The sequence below is a fragment of the Polypterus senegalus genome, chromosome 15, assembly GCF_016835505.1.
Source record: "Polypterus senegalus isolate Bchr_013 chromosome 15, ASM1683550v1, whole genome shotgun sequence".
NCBI classification, from domain to species: Eukaryota; Metazoa; Chordata; class Cladistia; order Polypteriformes; family Polypteridae; genus Polypterus; species Polypterus senegalus.
In genome coordinates this window covers 91,666,320-91,681,292 of record NC_053168.1, presented here as the reverse complement: position 1 = coordinate 91,681,292, position 14,973 = coordinate 91,666,320, and the positions used below count along the sequence as shown (strand labels likewise).

The window sequence follows — 14,973 nt, the reverse complement described above, 5'->3', positions numbered from 1 at the left end:
ACATGTGTGGGGCAGACTGACTGGTAGGATGACGCCCAACCTCTTGCTGCATACAAACGGTGCCATCTTCCACCCTTACGCCTGGTGCTTCAGCATTGTTCTTATATGTGAATGGGCGTTCCTTGTGGGGAGGGCTTCTGTTCCTTTTTCTCTGATGTAGAACCCTCATCCTCATTTGAGTTCACCTGTTATAGCACATCTTTATTTAAAAACAGCAGTGTCAGATCGGGGGGGAGTGTGAACGCGACTGAGAGAACAAAACTGAATAAAAAAAACTTTAAACTTTACAAATAATTCTTTTATTGTACATTAGTAACAATAAGAACAGGTCACTTCTCAGATTGGTAGTTCTCGAGAGTGCCTGGATTCGATCCCGTGACCTCTTAATTATGAGTCACTAGTACTTACCGCTGCGCCACCCAAGCAGACGTATCAGCTTCGTACCCTAACCCGATTTCTTTTTCTTCTGTTTTATCCTTCAATAAAAGCGCACTTGTTTTGTTATACGTGTACCTTTTGTGAAAGTGTTTATTTGATATTTGGACTTCAGTCTTCACACATTATACACTTCATGTCAAAATGTTGTCAGTACTATAACACTAAAAAAGTTTATTTTTTAGGTAATTGTTCATCATTTCCATTGTTTTTTGCATTTCCTGTCATCCTACATTTACATAGATCGTTGTAGACATGGAACACACATGAAATGCATGTGTTTCAAAAAACAATATATTATTTACCCTATGCAACTCCAGGCACCTCACACGTAAATAAGCAAGACTTGAGATGGGAGAACTTTTTGTCCGAGTTGAACTCCGGTGATGGGGGTGGGATGGGATAGCAGGCTACTTGTGCTGATTGACACATTTACAAAACAAAAGATCCTGATTGGAGAGGTGAGAAGGAATTTAAGGTGGCCTGGGTTATGAGTTTTTTCGTAGCCATCAGGGATTCTAGTGTTAATCACTCTTAACCAAGATAGTTCAGCAGTGTCCCCTACTCCCCTGTGAATGTGACTGCTGTACACCTTTTTACCTGTTCAAATGGTGAAAACTTGTGTCTTTCAGATAAATCTTTTATAAGTGATGTAATTGGTCCTATGTTAAGGTAATATGTAAGAATTGTCTAGCATTGCTGAATGACATCTCTCAGCCCTGTATCTTCAGTAATTTTTTTTTTAGAGGTCTGCTATTTATTGTACGATAAGTGACCTTGCAGTTACCACTTTTGTTTTTTTTTTTTTCTTTTTTTCATTCATGGACATAAGACGAGTCAAATATTGATAAATTGTAGTCTGTAGATTTTGCTACTGAATGATTTTGTTTAATAGTAAATATAGTAAAACAAATGTTCAGCTACAGCAGAATATTGATACATGCATAATATTATTAAGTGTCATACAGTATCCCTAGGTTTTCACGCCTTTTTTGGCATTCCATGTCCAGGAATTTAAGTATTTTGAAGTACCACCATTTTTGTTCAGTCTTAAAATATTAAGTACTGAAATCTTGGAACAATTTAAAGTTGGTCTTTATTAACTCCTACTCTTCCCCCAATGTTGCAACTAGAGATTCTTAACAAGGAATTGTGGTTGTTTTTTGTGTGGGTGTGTATGTGTCTTAGTTTTTCTTTTGCACACCAAATGCTTTTTTGCTGATTTTTTTTTTTTTAATTTAAGGACAGTACTATAGTTTGATAAGGAATATGAATTAGTCTTAAATGTCCATATTTTTAATTTACAAAAACTAATACATTTTTTGTTAACTTTTAAAAGAAGGATGAAGATTACCAACCACTGGCAACTCTGTTTGAAACAATAGCTTTTCACTATTGATTTTTGTTAATAACATTAAAGTACAATGTTAGATGCGCGTATCTTCTTATATAATATGCTACCGTGGTTGTTCGTTTGTCTCTCCAGGATTTTAGATCACCTGTAGCTCGCAAACCGTTTCACCTATTGACTTGAAATTCAGTACACATATACTACCTGACGTCTACTATCCGCTTTCGGGGTGATGATTTTTATTACTCTTTTTATTTTATTGTATAATCAACTCTCTGCAGCGCGCAGCAGGTCGGCCGCATGGCGCATGTGTATTGGCGCTGTTCTCATTCCATACCACCTTTGTGGTCATTTCCCATACCTATTCATATTTTTAATCATTCTTGAGGCAGATTGAAGACTTTAGTGCCAGCTTAAGTGAAAAATGAAAGAAAACGTACTAAGTAATTGCAACACAAAAACTAACTTAATCAGTTTTAACGCGTAAAGATGCCAACAAAGGAAGAGAAGCAGTGGGCTGCTAGGGTGGAGAAAAGAAGAGCTTCTCAGGAAGCAGCAAGCGCATCAACCTCTGAGCAAATGAGTGATAAACGTCCAGTGAAAGAGTATGAATGCTGAAGTCAAGTGTATTCACTGCACGTTATCGTGCAGTACGCCGTTAAGGGTTTTATTATAATTCTGGTTTAGCTTACTCTTAGTTTCTAAAATTGTTCTAAAAATGATAATACAAAAAAACAAGTTAACAAGAACTAATTGTAATGTTGATGGAACAAACCCTTTGAGTGAGACGTGCTGTGCACCCTACTTGTCCAGGTGGAGGAGGTGAGAAAGAGAGACCGCACCTGAAATGCATTATTTCAAAGAAATTAATCAATTTTGTTGAGGAGGATGGGTATGAAGAAATCAGGGATGGAAAAGAAAGGAGTGAAGTATCACAGCAGGACCACTGTAGGATGGTAGTTTTCTAAATAGAAGAGATATCCCTGCCTATTCTAAACTCTTCATCCTGTGATCCTTATTTTTTTTTCTCATATTCCTCACTGCCAGGCAACATCAGTTGGAATTGACATGGATATGCCTTGATAGAGTGGTGGAGCTTTTGTGGATTTTAGTTAATGTTATGGAAAGTTAAGAAGAGTATTAAACATGACAATATTGTTTTTTGAGTGTTGATTTTTTTTTCAATTAGACTATATAATTAAAAATTAAATATATTTTACAGCTCTAATTACTTCACAGTAGTTTTGAGAAAATATCTTAAGAAGTATAAAATGCAGTTTTCTTTTAATAGATATACTAAAGGTTACTACACAACTTCCTAGTTTTATTTGAATTTGGTGTTTTTATTGAGCACTGTATTTGTTGTTGACGTTTTAATTAGTTCAAAGCACCAGGTAGTTTACAGAAAATGTGTATGTTTTATTTGAATACTCTGCTATTTCAAGTAAGTGGAGCTGTAATGTCACACTTTTAAAGTGATGCATTTACATTTTCTTGTTTTGCGTTTAGGTCAGATGAATGGGTTTTAAAAGGCATCTCTGGATACATTTATGGTCTTTATTTAAAAAAAACATTTGGAGTGAATGAGTACAGACACTGGATCAAACAGGTAAGCACATGTATTTTAACTGTGAGTTAATTGTTACAAAGCTGCAAAACTTAATTTTGCACTTGGTTTTATTTTAAAGGAACTGGACAATATAGTGGACTATGAGTTGAAGACTGGTGGTGTTTTGCTACATCCGATGTTTTCTGGAGGCAAAGAGAAAGACAAGTAAGTTTTACTTTTGGATTTAGTATTTGGGCAGTAAAACCATTGTTTTAATTTAGAAGATGTTGCTCACTCAAGAAAAACGCATGTAAACTCTTGTTTAAATTAATGCTCATCAAAGTTTCAAATTACAGCAGGTAGCCACAAGTTTTTTGTAGTACTTAACCTTCTTACGGTTAGACCTGAGTGTTACTCAGGCTGCAAAAATAGTGCTAAAAGTACAGATGTGTCTTGCATAAGTGTTAGAACCAAGAATCACTCAGGCTGTAAAAGTGCTGTCAGTGCTGCCATTCTTTCGAGAAATTATGTCTGAGTGTAGATGTTCACTAATTATGAAATATCTGCACTTTACCAACAATGAAGACTTTGGTGAGAATACCCATCCAGCACCCAAAATTAAGAAAATTTGGGAGATATGCAAGGTCATTGCAGTAAAATTTTTGAGTGGTTATATTCCGGACTGCGATGTCAGCATCGATGAAAGTGTCATGGCTTATAAAGGCAGACTGTAATAGATACAGTACATCGTGTCAAAAAGAGCAAGATTTGGCATAAAGCTTTATGAGCTTTGCGAATCTAAAATGAGATGCATTTGGAATTTGGTTTTGTACAAAGGGAAAGGGAAAATGTTTGATTAAAAATAAAATCAGTACGGCGTTGCTACGTCATCTGTGCTGACTTTGATAGATGCTCTGCTGGATCAAGGTTACTGTGTAACCAAGGACATTTTTTATACTTCGCCAGAGCTATTTGACATCTTGCTGCAAAGAAAGACTGATGCATACGGAATGGTGTGTCGTAACCGTCATTGCATTACAGTGAGATGCGCTAGTAGCTTGGCAAAAGGGTAAAATGCTTACATTGAAATGGAAGGACAAGAAAGATGTGTCTTCTTAGCACTGTACATAATGTAGCTACAGTCACTGTACAGGCAAAAGTTACCAAGCAGGTTATGAAGCCGTGTCATGTGGTTGACTACAGTAGCCCGCTGGGTGGCATAAATCGTGTTGGTCAAGAATTTACTTTCTATCCTGTTATGCAGAGGCAACAAAAGAAATACTACAAAAGATATTTTGTCATCTCTTGGAACAGTACATTTGAAATGCATTTGTCTTATACAAGCAAAAAGCTGGTCAAACTGTATCTCATGCAAACATTATATGTCAGCTTGTTGAACAAGTCATTGCCTCACATCCACCATTTATACTGCCACTAAAGTAATGCTCTCAACCCAGTACATCTCGTATCAATCTGGAGCATCTTATTAGTAGACATTTTATTGATAATATACCTCCAACAGGAGAAAACAGAATCCAACTCGTACCTGTTCAGTGTGCTATTCAAGAATTGATAATTCTGGAAAGAAAATCCAAAAAGAAGCCCAACTGTGATATTGGATTGTGTCTTTCACAGTGCTTTAAGATTTACCACACAAAGGACTCATTTTGAGATTATATACTGTTTTGACATCATTAGTAGTATTATTATTATTACTATCATTATTATTTTTGCTATTATTAATTTCATATTATTTTCATTCATCATTACTATTATTTGTATCATTATTATACTTTTGAGATTTAATAAAAATGTAATTTTTCATGCCAAAAAAATGCTACACTTTTTACCTACGCTAAGCAGGTTAATGTCGGTAAATTAGCATGATGTACAGAGAAAATAAACAAACGTATTGAAAGATTAAGGCAGTTTATATAGAAGAATAAAATAATGTATTCTTTTTGGACCTTTTATAGTGTGTCCTTAGCAGTGCTTTATCATGGCAAAACCTGTACACTCAGTGAATGAAATTGCAGATAGTACAGGCTATAAACTTTTTTTGTCTGTTTTGGGCACCCAGCTTGGTTAGTGCTTGTGTAAAACTGGTAATTAGATTTTATTTATCCCTGACATGTTATAAGAGCATGTTGTCTGCCTTTGTAATGTTCAGAAAAATTAGTAATTCTGTTAATTCAGAATATTCTGTAAAGTACTGTTTGAAACAAAACTTTCTTTTTCCATATTTTGTTTTTTAGCCCAACTCCTCATCTGCATTTTTCGATAAAGCATCCTCATACTCTTTCATGGGAATATTACAAGATGTTCCAGCGTAAAGCACATTTAGTTATGAGACTTATAGAGAATCGCATTAGCATGGAATTTATGCTGCAGGTGAGCAAAAAATTAAACAAACAAATCTGTATGTTGTTTATTTGAAACTGTGTCAGGTTTTGGTAATTCGCTACATTTAATATTTCTCATTTTCAAGGTAATTAGTCACATTCAAGGGATTCAGCATTATATGAATGAAACTTAATTGCAGTTGTAATAAGTGTCATATCCTGAAGAATATACTTTAGTGAAACATAAATAATATGACAGTTTTGGAGCAAATAAAGGTATTTTCTTTCAAAACATTGACAGATTTGAGTAGTCCTAGGAAGACCACTTATGCTTGCGTGTTAATTTATAATTGTCTTTAATTATTGTACACAAAAGCCTTTAATAAAATATAAATTGATATAGTATTCAAATATTAAGTTAAAAGTAGCACTTGAAAGCCAATGTTCAATATCCAAAGCAAGTTCATTAGCATAAGCAGTATAAGGCAAATATTCTATATCTGTTACATTGTATTATACTGTATATCTCGTATGTAATTTTTTTCTTGATGCAACTGCTCCACAGTTTAAAAATTACAAATCAAAAAATTCATACATGATTAATGTGCTCATTGTAGACTTTAATATAAAGGTATTTGCATACATTTCCGTCACTCCATGTAGAAATTACAGTTTTTCTACATCAAAGGTGTTTGTGATTACTTAGATATGTTTCATTGCTTCATCAGTGCAGGCATAAGATACCTAGGCTCGCTTCTACCCACAGGCTACCTTTGGTGTCTTTGTTGCTATTGTTTTACATAACGATAAAAGCTGAGCCAATGAAAGTCAAAGAAGCCATTACAGGGTTGAAAAACAAGAATATAACCATTAGAGACTTCGGTAAAACCTTAGAATTACCTAAATCAACTGTCTTGGAATATCATTAAGAAAAAGGAACACACTGTTTAGTTCAGAAATTGCAAAAGGACTGGTAAACCAAGAAAGACCTCCACTACTGAAGACAGAAGAATCCTCACTATGGTAAAGAAAAAGACCCTGGAGGCAGGAGGCAGATGTCTATGTGTCAGAGACTACTATTTGCAGACGACTTCAAGAAAAGAAATACAGAGGCCACACATTATGCTGCCCTGAAATGTGAGGATTGTATAAAGGTGTTGCAGTTTCTACATGGTGTGACTGTAATGTGTGAAAATGCCCTTAAATTAAGGTCTGCAATGTGTACTTCAATCATGTCTGAATTGTTTGATTTGTAGTTTTGAACTGCGGAGCAGAGAGGTAAATCAAGGAAAAATGTCTTTGCACCAAACATTATTGGGGGTGGACGCTGTATCTGTACTTAACAATATTAATATCTTATTCTTAAATATTTTATTTAAACATTAGTCAATTGAACCAGTGTCCTTTTACATATTCTACCTATGAAATACACATACAGTGGTGTGAAAAACTATTTGCCCCCTTCCTGATTTTCTTTTGCATGTTTGTCACACAAAATGTTTCTGATCATCAAACACATTTAACCATTAGTCAAATATCCTTTTTATCTGAAACTGGGAGTAACTGTTAATGTGAGTGGTGTTTTGAGACAATGGAACTGGAAATTCTCTGATCTGGAGGGATTAAAGCTGACACACAAATGCTGGTGAATCTGCCTGCTTCGTATCTCACTGTCACTTGAAATTTTTTTTATTCAGTTTTATTTAGTGTTCCTGCTCACCCAGAATTAGTATGTACCTTATGGTCCATGGAGTCAAAGCCGCACTGTCAAAAAAACAGAGACATAGGTATATATGATATTTGGAATAACTCATTTTATGACCTGTATAGTACATATTGTGGCCGAGAGAATAAAAGTGAAAAAAAAAAGCTAACTTTTACAAGTGGTATAAATTTACACTAGCTGTTACAGACACAAATCAAATGTATGTTTTTATTGTATAATATTAACAATAAGAGTAGCTCACAACTCAAAACGGTAAATTTGCGGAGGAGCTGGTTTTTATACTCGCGACTTCTGGATTATAAATCAGCAGATCTAACCGCTGCACCACAGAAGCTGTCGTATTGTACTTGTACCTTTTGTGAAAGTGCTTATTTGATATTTGGCCATCAGCCTTCACACATTATACAGTTCATGTCTACATTTTGTCATTTATTACTAAAACATGAAAAACGTTCTGGGTAGCTCAATCCCAGATAATCAATCAAGGCAGGAACTGGGAGATCTTCTTGTCTGTTCTGAGGCGGTGGGGGGAATGGTATAGCAGGCTGCTTGTACTTATCGCCACATTTACAACACAAAAGAGGCTGACGGAGAATCTCGTTACAACGAAATATTTTTTAGATCCTTGGAAGTTCGTTGTAACAGAATTTTACCTCTATTATTTTTGCTTTACTTTGTAATAATCAAGAAGTATGTTTGCTTGATATACTGTAATTCAAACATTAACTTTTTTTTATACTGCTTAATAATTTAATATTTGGATGTTCTGGTACTACATCTTGGTACTTGAATTGGTCTAATATTACTTTCAAAGTACTCGTACTTGTTATCGATTTTGCCCTTTTATGTTTTCTTAATGAGCATTGGACTCGAAGGTCAAGCATAAAATTTAATTAGATAATGGGTGTGTAATACCAAAAGTTGTACAACTATTAACTGGCTGAAAATAAATCATTAAGTGAGTTATTTTATTTTCATAGAAAAGATGGGGTGAGTGTATAGTACTGGAATTTTCACTGAAGTAATAAGGAAACATTCTGTGTTCAATTTGAGGTGGGAAGTCAGAATTTCTGAGTTTCTAATTAGCATTTTTTTCTGGAACACCTCCTTAAGTTGGATTTTTAACTCAGAAATTATGGGCTGGTCTGAGTTTGTCTGTTTTCAGATTATGATATCAGTCCAAAATGTGAACTTTAGTGAAAGTGGTAGTATTATACTGTTAATTAGCACTTCTGTCTACTTGTCTGTTTAATCAGTCATACTGTGGATAGTTTGCTATGATGTTTGGATACTCAAAATACCACAATGTATTGTTATCAAGTGCTATTTATTTCAGTGCAGCAAGCACAATGAACACATCCATATTGGTTTTCATAAAGTTTTACTGCTATGCAGTCAACTTGGGTGTGACATCATTCCCAGCTCTGACATCCGTCTTGCTAGGTAAATGAAACGCAGCAACATTCTATTCAAAACAATCCCGTTAAACACATAATGCTTGTATACCACTCAGATTTTGTTTTGTGCGTAATTATGTTCTTGCAGAGTTATTCCAGATAGAAAAGTGAAATAAAAGTTTTAAATTACAATATTTAAGTATTTTTTTTCCACACTCCTTTTAATTTTTGAAATCAAGTTCATTGTGTCAAACGTCTCTGCTCAACTTCATGTTATAGCAGTCGATAGACTGTGTTTTGCTGGTTTACTGACCTGTACTGTAATACTGTAAGTAGTATTAGGTGTGAAGTATAGCCAAAATTTTCTTTGAGATGTCATTAATGGTGAAATGACCATTACAGACTGTATTTATGCTGAGAACAAAATTTAAAAAGTAATTTTGCTGAACTTAAGATGTCAGTATGTCAACTTCCATTTTGAAGTTAATTGTCAGCTCTTTGAATGTATGAGACTTTTAAAACTTGACATATCACCTATGTTTGCACTGATTTGCTGCTGCCCTGAATTTTGCATTTCACTCATTGGTGTTTCAAACGCTTGTGTAAATTTTGTTTGTACTACCTATAATTCTCTTAATCAGTTTCATCTCAGAAGTGCAGCATCTCCAAATAAACCTTAAGTCAAACACTTATATTTGGTGTTTAGGAAGTCTACCTGGTTAAATCACAAAGTAATCAACACTGCATTTTTTATGTGATGGTGAAATTTTGAGGGAAAGTCCCAACTTTGTATAAGGTAGCACTGGCATTTCAACCATAAGAATACTTGGCACTTTTCGATTAAACGGCCTACTTGGCACTTTTCGATTAAACGTAGAGTATGTCGATATTTGAGTGCCTACCTTGCATCGTCATTAGTAACATACACTTTTCCAAAGGAAATGCTTGTAGAGCATCACAATATATACCTTTTAGTATGTTGCTATTTCATTACTCCGAAGTCAGTCCTATCCCAGTGTTTGCAATACCACTCAGACCTGCTATAAGTGTTCCTTCCACGAACTGGAATAGATGACAACTTCATCCAGGTAGGCAGCACTATATGAGTTATGTGGTTGTAGTACTTGATCCACCAGACATTGGAAAGTAGCCAGGAACCTGTGTAACTCAAATAGAAGGACATGATACTGCCAGTGTCCGTTAGGAGTAGTAAACGCGGTCATAACCTTTTCCGAAGTCTGTTAAAGGAACCTGCCAATACCCTTTTGTCATGCCAGGTGTGGTCAAATTTTTTGCCTGTCCTAGCCTTTCGAGGAGGTTGTCAACTTGTGGCATTGGATAGGCATCAAATTGGGATACTTTATTAAGTCGATGGAAGTCATTGCAAACCCCTTACTTCCATCAGGCTTACTGACCAAGACCATTGGGCTGGACCAGGGACTGTCACTTTCCTTTATCACTCCTAGTTCCAACATGCGGTTAATCTCAAACTTCACTTCTGCTCTTTTTGCTTGGGGAAGATGATAGGAGCGCTCTCGAACTATAACACCGGGTCCAGTCTTGATGTCGTGCGCAATTAGGGAGGTCCTTCTGGGTTTCTCACTTACTACATCTGGAACGGACCGAATTACTGATTCCAGTTCCCGCCGTTGCCTGGGGCTTAAATTCAGGCTAGAGTTAAGGTTCTCCTTGTGAGCAGAGTTAGCAGGGATCCCTGTCCTTCCATGGTTTCAGCAAGTTTACACGTTAAACCCGCTCGCTCGGTCAATGATTGGGCTGTTTCACCAAATAGTCGACGACTCCTTTCCTCTCCTTAACTTCATAGGGTCCTTGCCAATGGGCAAGTAATTTGGAATGAGAGGTAGGTAGACCATGACTTGATCCCCCGGGTGGAATTCTCAGAGAGACGTGCCTCGGTCATAATATGGGACCTGTGCTGCTTGTGCTTCTTACATGTGACATTTTAGTATGGGGCATCGCATAACTACATGATATATTCTAATATGTTTGTGGACCCTTTTTTTAAAATATCCAATATGCCTTGGGGTTGTTGTCCGTATAATAACTCAAAAGGTGAGAACCCCATAGAGGCTTGTGGTTTTTCCCAATAGGATAAAAGAAGAGGGGCAGGATCTGGTCCTAGTTCCTCCCATCCTCACTGACCATCTTGTGAAGCATCTGTTTGAGAGTCTGATTAAACCTCTCTATGAGTCTGTCGGTTTGAGGATGATACACCAATGTTTTTAGATGCTTAATTTTAAGTAATTTAGCTGTTTCCCTGAACATCTCTGAGGTGAAGGGTGTCCCTTGGTTTGTCAGGACTTACTTAGGGATGCGGATTCGCGCCAATTCCCGTGCAATGGCTTTAGAAGTAGCTGAGCACAAGGGAACAGCTTCTGGATACCGGGTAGCATAATCTGCAAGTTCCACAATATATTTGTGACCTTGGGCTGAGGGCTGTAGTGGTCCTGCCAAGTCAGCCCCGATTCTCTCAAACGGGACATCAATCGGGGAAGTAGAACGAGAGGAGCATGGTCACTCCTAGGAGTTTGTCGCAATTCACACTCTGGGCAAGACATGTAAAAGCAACGAATCTTCTCATTAATTCCCGGCCAATAAAATAGGAGTTTAATTTTCTCTAAAGTTTTCTCGGTGCCCAAGTGGAGGAGATGGGCGTGTGGTAATTCATACACCTGCCACCAGGAGGTTCGGGGAAGTAGCAGCAGTTTCCGCATCTTCCCCTCATGCTCAGCTACCCGATACAACAGATCATTCTCTACAACAAAGTGAGGACCCTGTGGCATGACTTGATGGACTTGCCATTGACAAGAGCAACTGAATTTTTTTGTGAATTTAAGGGAATCATCATTCCACTGTTGCCTTTCAAAGGAAAGCGATGTTTCTCGAAATTGAAAGTATAATTGGGAAAGAGGGCCAGGGTCACCCTCAATGGGGAGAGGTTTCCTCCCGTCCTGCAGCGGTGTTGGATGATGACGTTTCAGCTCACGACGGACCTAGAAGTATCACATCACACTATGTGGAAGCTTTGCCTGTGTATGCTGGCTGTTTACACGGCATAGTGGCATCTTCAGACGCTTTTTCTCCATCTATAGCTAGGCCTAATTTTACTGCAGGAGTGGGAAGTGCTAATCTGCTTTTGATTACCGACCAGTTCCACCCCACTGTCACCGCAAATGCTGCATTTGGAAGGACTGCTCCGGCAAATTTCACAAGTGATCCTGCACAGCTGATGTAACAGGCTGCAGATTAGTACTGTCGGGTTTTCCCATGGATAAAGGTTATAGTGGTTGATGTTTTAAGCCATTGTTGTGGAAGCATGTATCGGTGGGCAACAATAAAAATGTTGCTATCGGAATTGAACAAGACCTTGGTTTTATATCCATTAACAATCACCACTCCTGTATGTGGAATCGCCAGAGGGTTTATCAGAGCACACTAACCCCACCCCACTCCACCTGGATTCCTCTTCGTCTCCAAGTAGGTTGCAATTCTGGAGACATCCGCACAGGCTCTGGCTTAAAACGGAGGGGCTGAAACTTTGGGATGTAATCCGTCCAGGCTCGACTAAAGAATTGTTCTGCCCTGTCAGGTTGTGAGGCCATCCGGCTTTCTCTATGAGCTCATCTATATTTTTAAATTGTTGTCCCCATAACTTTTGGGTAAAACCCTTAGGGAGCAGATATAAGAGCAGGTATAATGTCATTTGCTGAACCATTTGTAGGGGACTGTTGTCCCATGGCCTTAGCCATGCCTCTATTTTGTTCCAGAGGATGTCAACCTGTTGATGGGTTGGCCGCTCAGGGCCAAATGTCCACATTTTTACATTTGTTACCTGCCAGTCTAGGGCACCCCCACATTTAGCTAAGGGCTCTGCCTTAGTGGGGAGGAATGCATTCTCCTCCATGAGAAAATAATAAGCCCCTTTTGCCTCCCCCATCTGGAGCAGCCCAATCCTGTGAGCCCCTTCCTTACTTTCTTTTTTTCCTTTTGAAAAAAGATCAGTGCACTCTGCCACTTCTGGTCTGGTGTGGAATTGCTCTCATTTAGACCCTTATTACTGCCTTACGTGTGCACGTATATGACAATATATATATGTGTATGTGTACAGTGTGTGTGTGTGTGTATATACCTGTATGTATATATATATATGTTTATATATATATATATATATATATATATATATATATATATATATATATGTGTGTGTGTATATCTATACTAATAAAAGGCAAAGCCGTCACTGACTGACTGACTCACTCACTGACTCACTCATCACTAATTCTTCAACTTCCCGTGTAGGTACAAGGCTGAAATTTGGCAGGCTTGTTCCATACAGCTTACTTACAAAAGTTAGGCAGTTTTCATTTCGAAAGTCTACGCGTAACGGACATAACTGGAACCTACTTATGTACATATATTTTGGCCTTAGCCTGCAGCTCGGTCTCTGTGTGGGGCGGAGTTGTGTCCCTCATCGTTATTTCAGCCAAAGGAGGTAACACTAAGCTATTAGGGGCAGGGTGTCCTACACCTCACACGTAATTGAGTGCCTGCCCATATAAGGCCGTCCGTCAGCGGCAATCTAATAGAAACACTCTGCCTCTAAATATTCGCTGGTGAAGAACTGTGCTTATGAATACGAAGATGAGACGGTCAGGGTGGTGTTTGGCACAAACTCAGCGAAACTGCGTGAGAAACTTTTAAGTGCCGGGTCTTAGCTAACATTAAATAAAGCCGTGGACATTGCACGAGATAGCGCAAGCACAGCTGAGAACCTTCGATGCATGTACTCCGAGCGGCTCACGTGAAATGACTGTGAACGCAGTATGCAGACAAAAAGCAAGAGCTCCAAAGAGCGCTGAACATAAAAGCATTACACAATTCAGAAGGCAGCAAAAAAATATGAAGCGAGTGACGCATACAAGCATATTCATAAGTGCAGCTATTGCGGAAACAAAGCACACAGTGGAAAAAGTCAATCTCCAGCTAAAGGAAAACAGTGTAAAAAAAAAAAAAAAAACCCATTCATGCAGTGTGTGATGTCTCAAATAAAGAGGAAGACGAGCTGTTAATGCAGTAAGAAAGGAATCAATGAATGAAACCTGATTTCGTTACGGTTGACAAACACGAAATGTAACTTGAACACAACACATCCTCCAAATACGAACCTGATTGAAAAAAATAATGATAATCAAATCCTTGATGACAGCAACACTCATAACAGTCACAAAACAATTACATTGACAATCATGTTACGTTATTTTTAAAATGTTCCCTTTTCTTTTTCATAACTTCTTTAACACACTACTGGTATTTTGCTCTCTCTCTCTCTCTCTCTTTCTCTCTCGCTCTATATATATACAGTAATCCCTCCTCGATCGTGGGGGTTGCGTTCCAGAACCCCCCGCGATAGATGAAAATCCACAAAGTAGAAACCATATGTTTGTATGGTTATTTTTATATATTTTAAGCCCTTATAAACTATCCCACACTGTTAACATTATTAGAGCCCTCTAGACATGAAATAACACCCTTTAGTCAAAAGTTTAAACTGTGCTCCATGACAAGACAGAGATGACAGTTCTTTCTCACAATTAAAAGAATGCAAATATATCTTATCTTCAAAGGAATGCGTGTCAGGAGCAGAGAATTTCAGAGAGAGCGAGAGAAAAGCAAACAATCAAAAAATCAATACGTGCTTTTGGGCTTTTAAATATGCCGAAGCATCGCAATAAAGCTGCATTTTTTAGAGGAGCGTCAGTATCCTCTAGGCAAACAGCCTCTGTGCAAACAGCTTCTCTGCTCACACCCCCTCCGTGAGGCGCAGAGAATGTCAGAGAGAGTGAGAGAGACAGAGAAAAGCAAACAATCAAGCACCGCGCTGAAAGCATATTGTATATCATTAAGGTGTTTTAGTTAATACGTAATACATGCTCTGATTGGGTAGCTTCTAAGCCATCCGCCAATAGCGTCCCTTGTATGAAATCAACTGGGCAAACAAACTGAGGAAGAATGTACTATAAATTAAAAGACCCATTGTTGGCAAAAATCCACGAACCAGCGAAAAATCCGTGATATATATTTAGATATGCTTACATTTAAAATCCGTGATGGAGTAAAGCCGCGAAAGTTGAAGCGCGATATGTAGATTGGGG

General features: G+C 37.7%; 1 protein-coding gene across 3 annotated transcripts in view; it reads left to right on the top strand.

The window, feature by feature from the left end:
• The window catches only part of taf2 (TAF2 RNA polymerase II, TATA box binding protein (TBP)-associated factor), a 379,690-nt gene that overhangs the window by 80,316 nt on the left and 284,401 nt on the right, over window positions 1-14,973 (top strand). For all 3 annotated transcript variants that reach the window (XR_005630659.1, XM_039736433.1, XM_039736434.1), the window contains 3 exons: window positions 3,296-3,395; window positions 3,475-3,560; window positions 5,591-5,726. Coding sequence is in view for 2 of the 3 variants with exons in the window: in XM_039736433.1 (XP_039592367.1) it covers window positions 3,296-3,395; window positions 3,475-3,560; window positions 5,591-5,726 (322 nt within the window). In the remaining variant the exon portion in view is untranslated. The remainder of the gene's footprint in view (window positions 1-3,295; window positions 3,396-3,474; window positions 3,561-5,590; window positions 5,727-14,973) is intronic.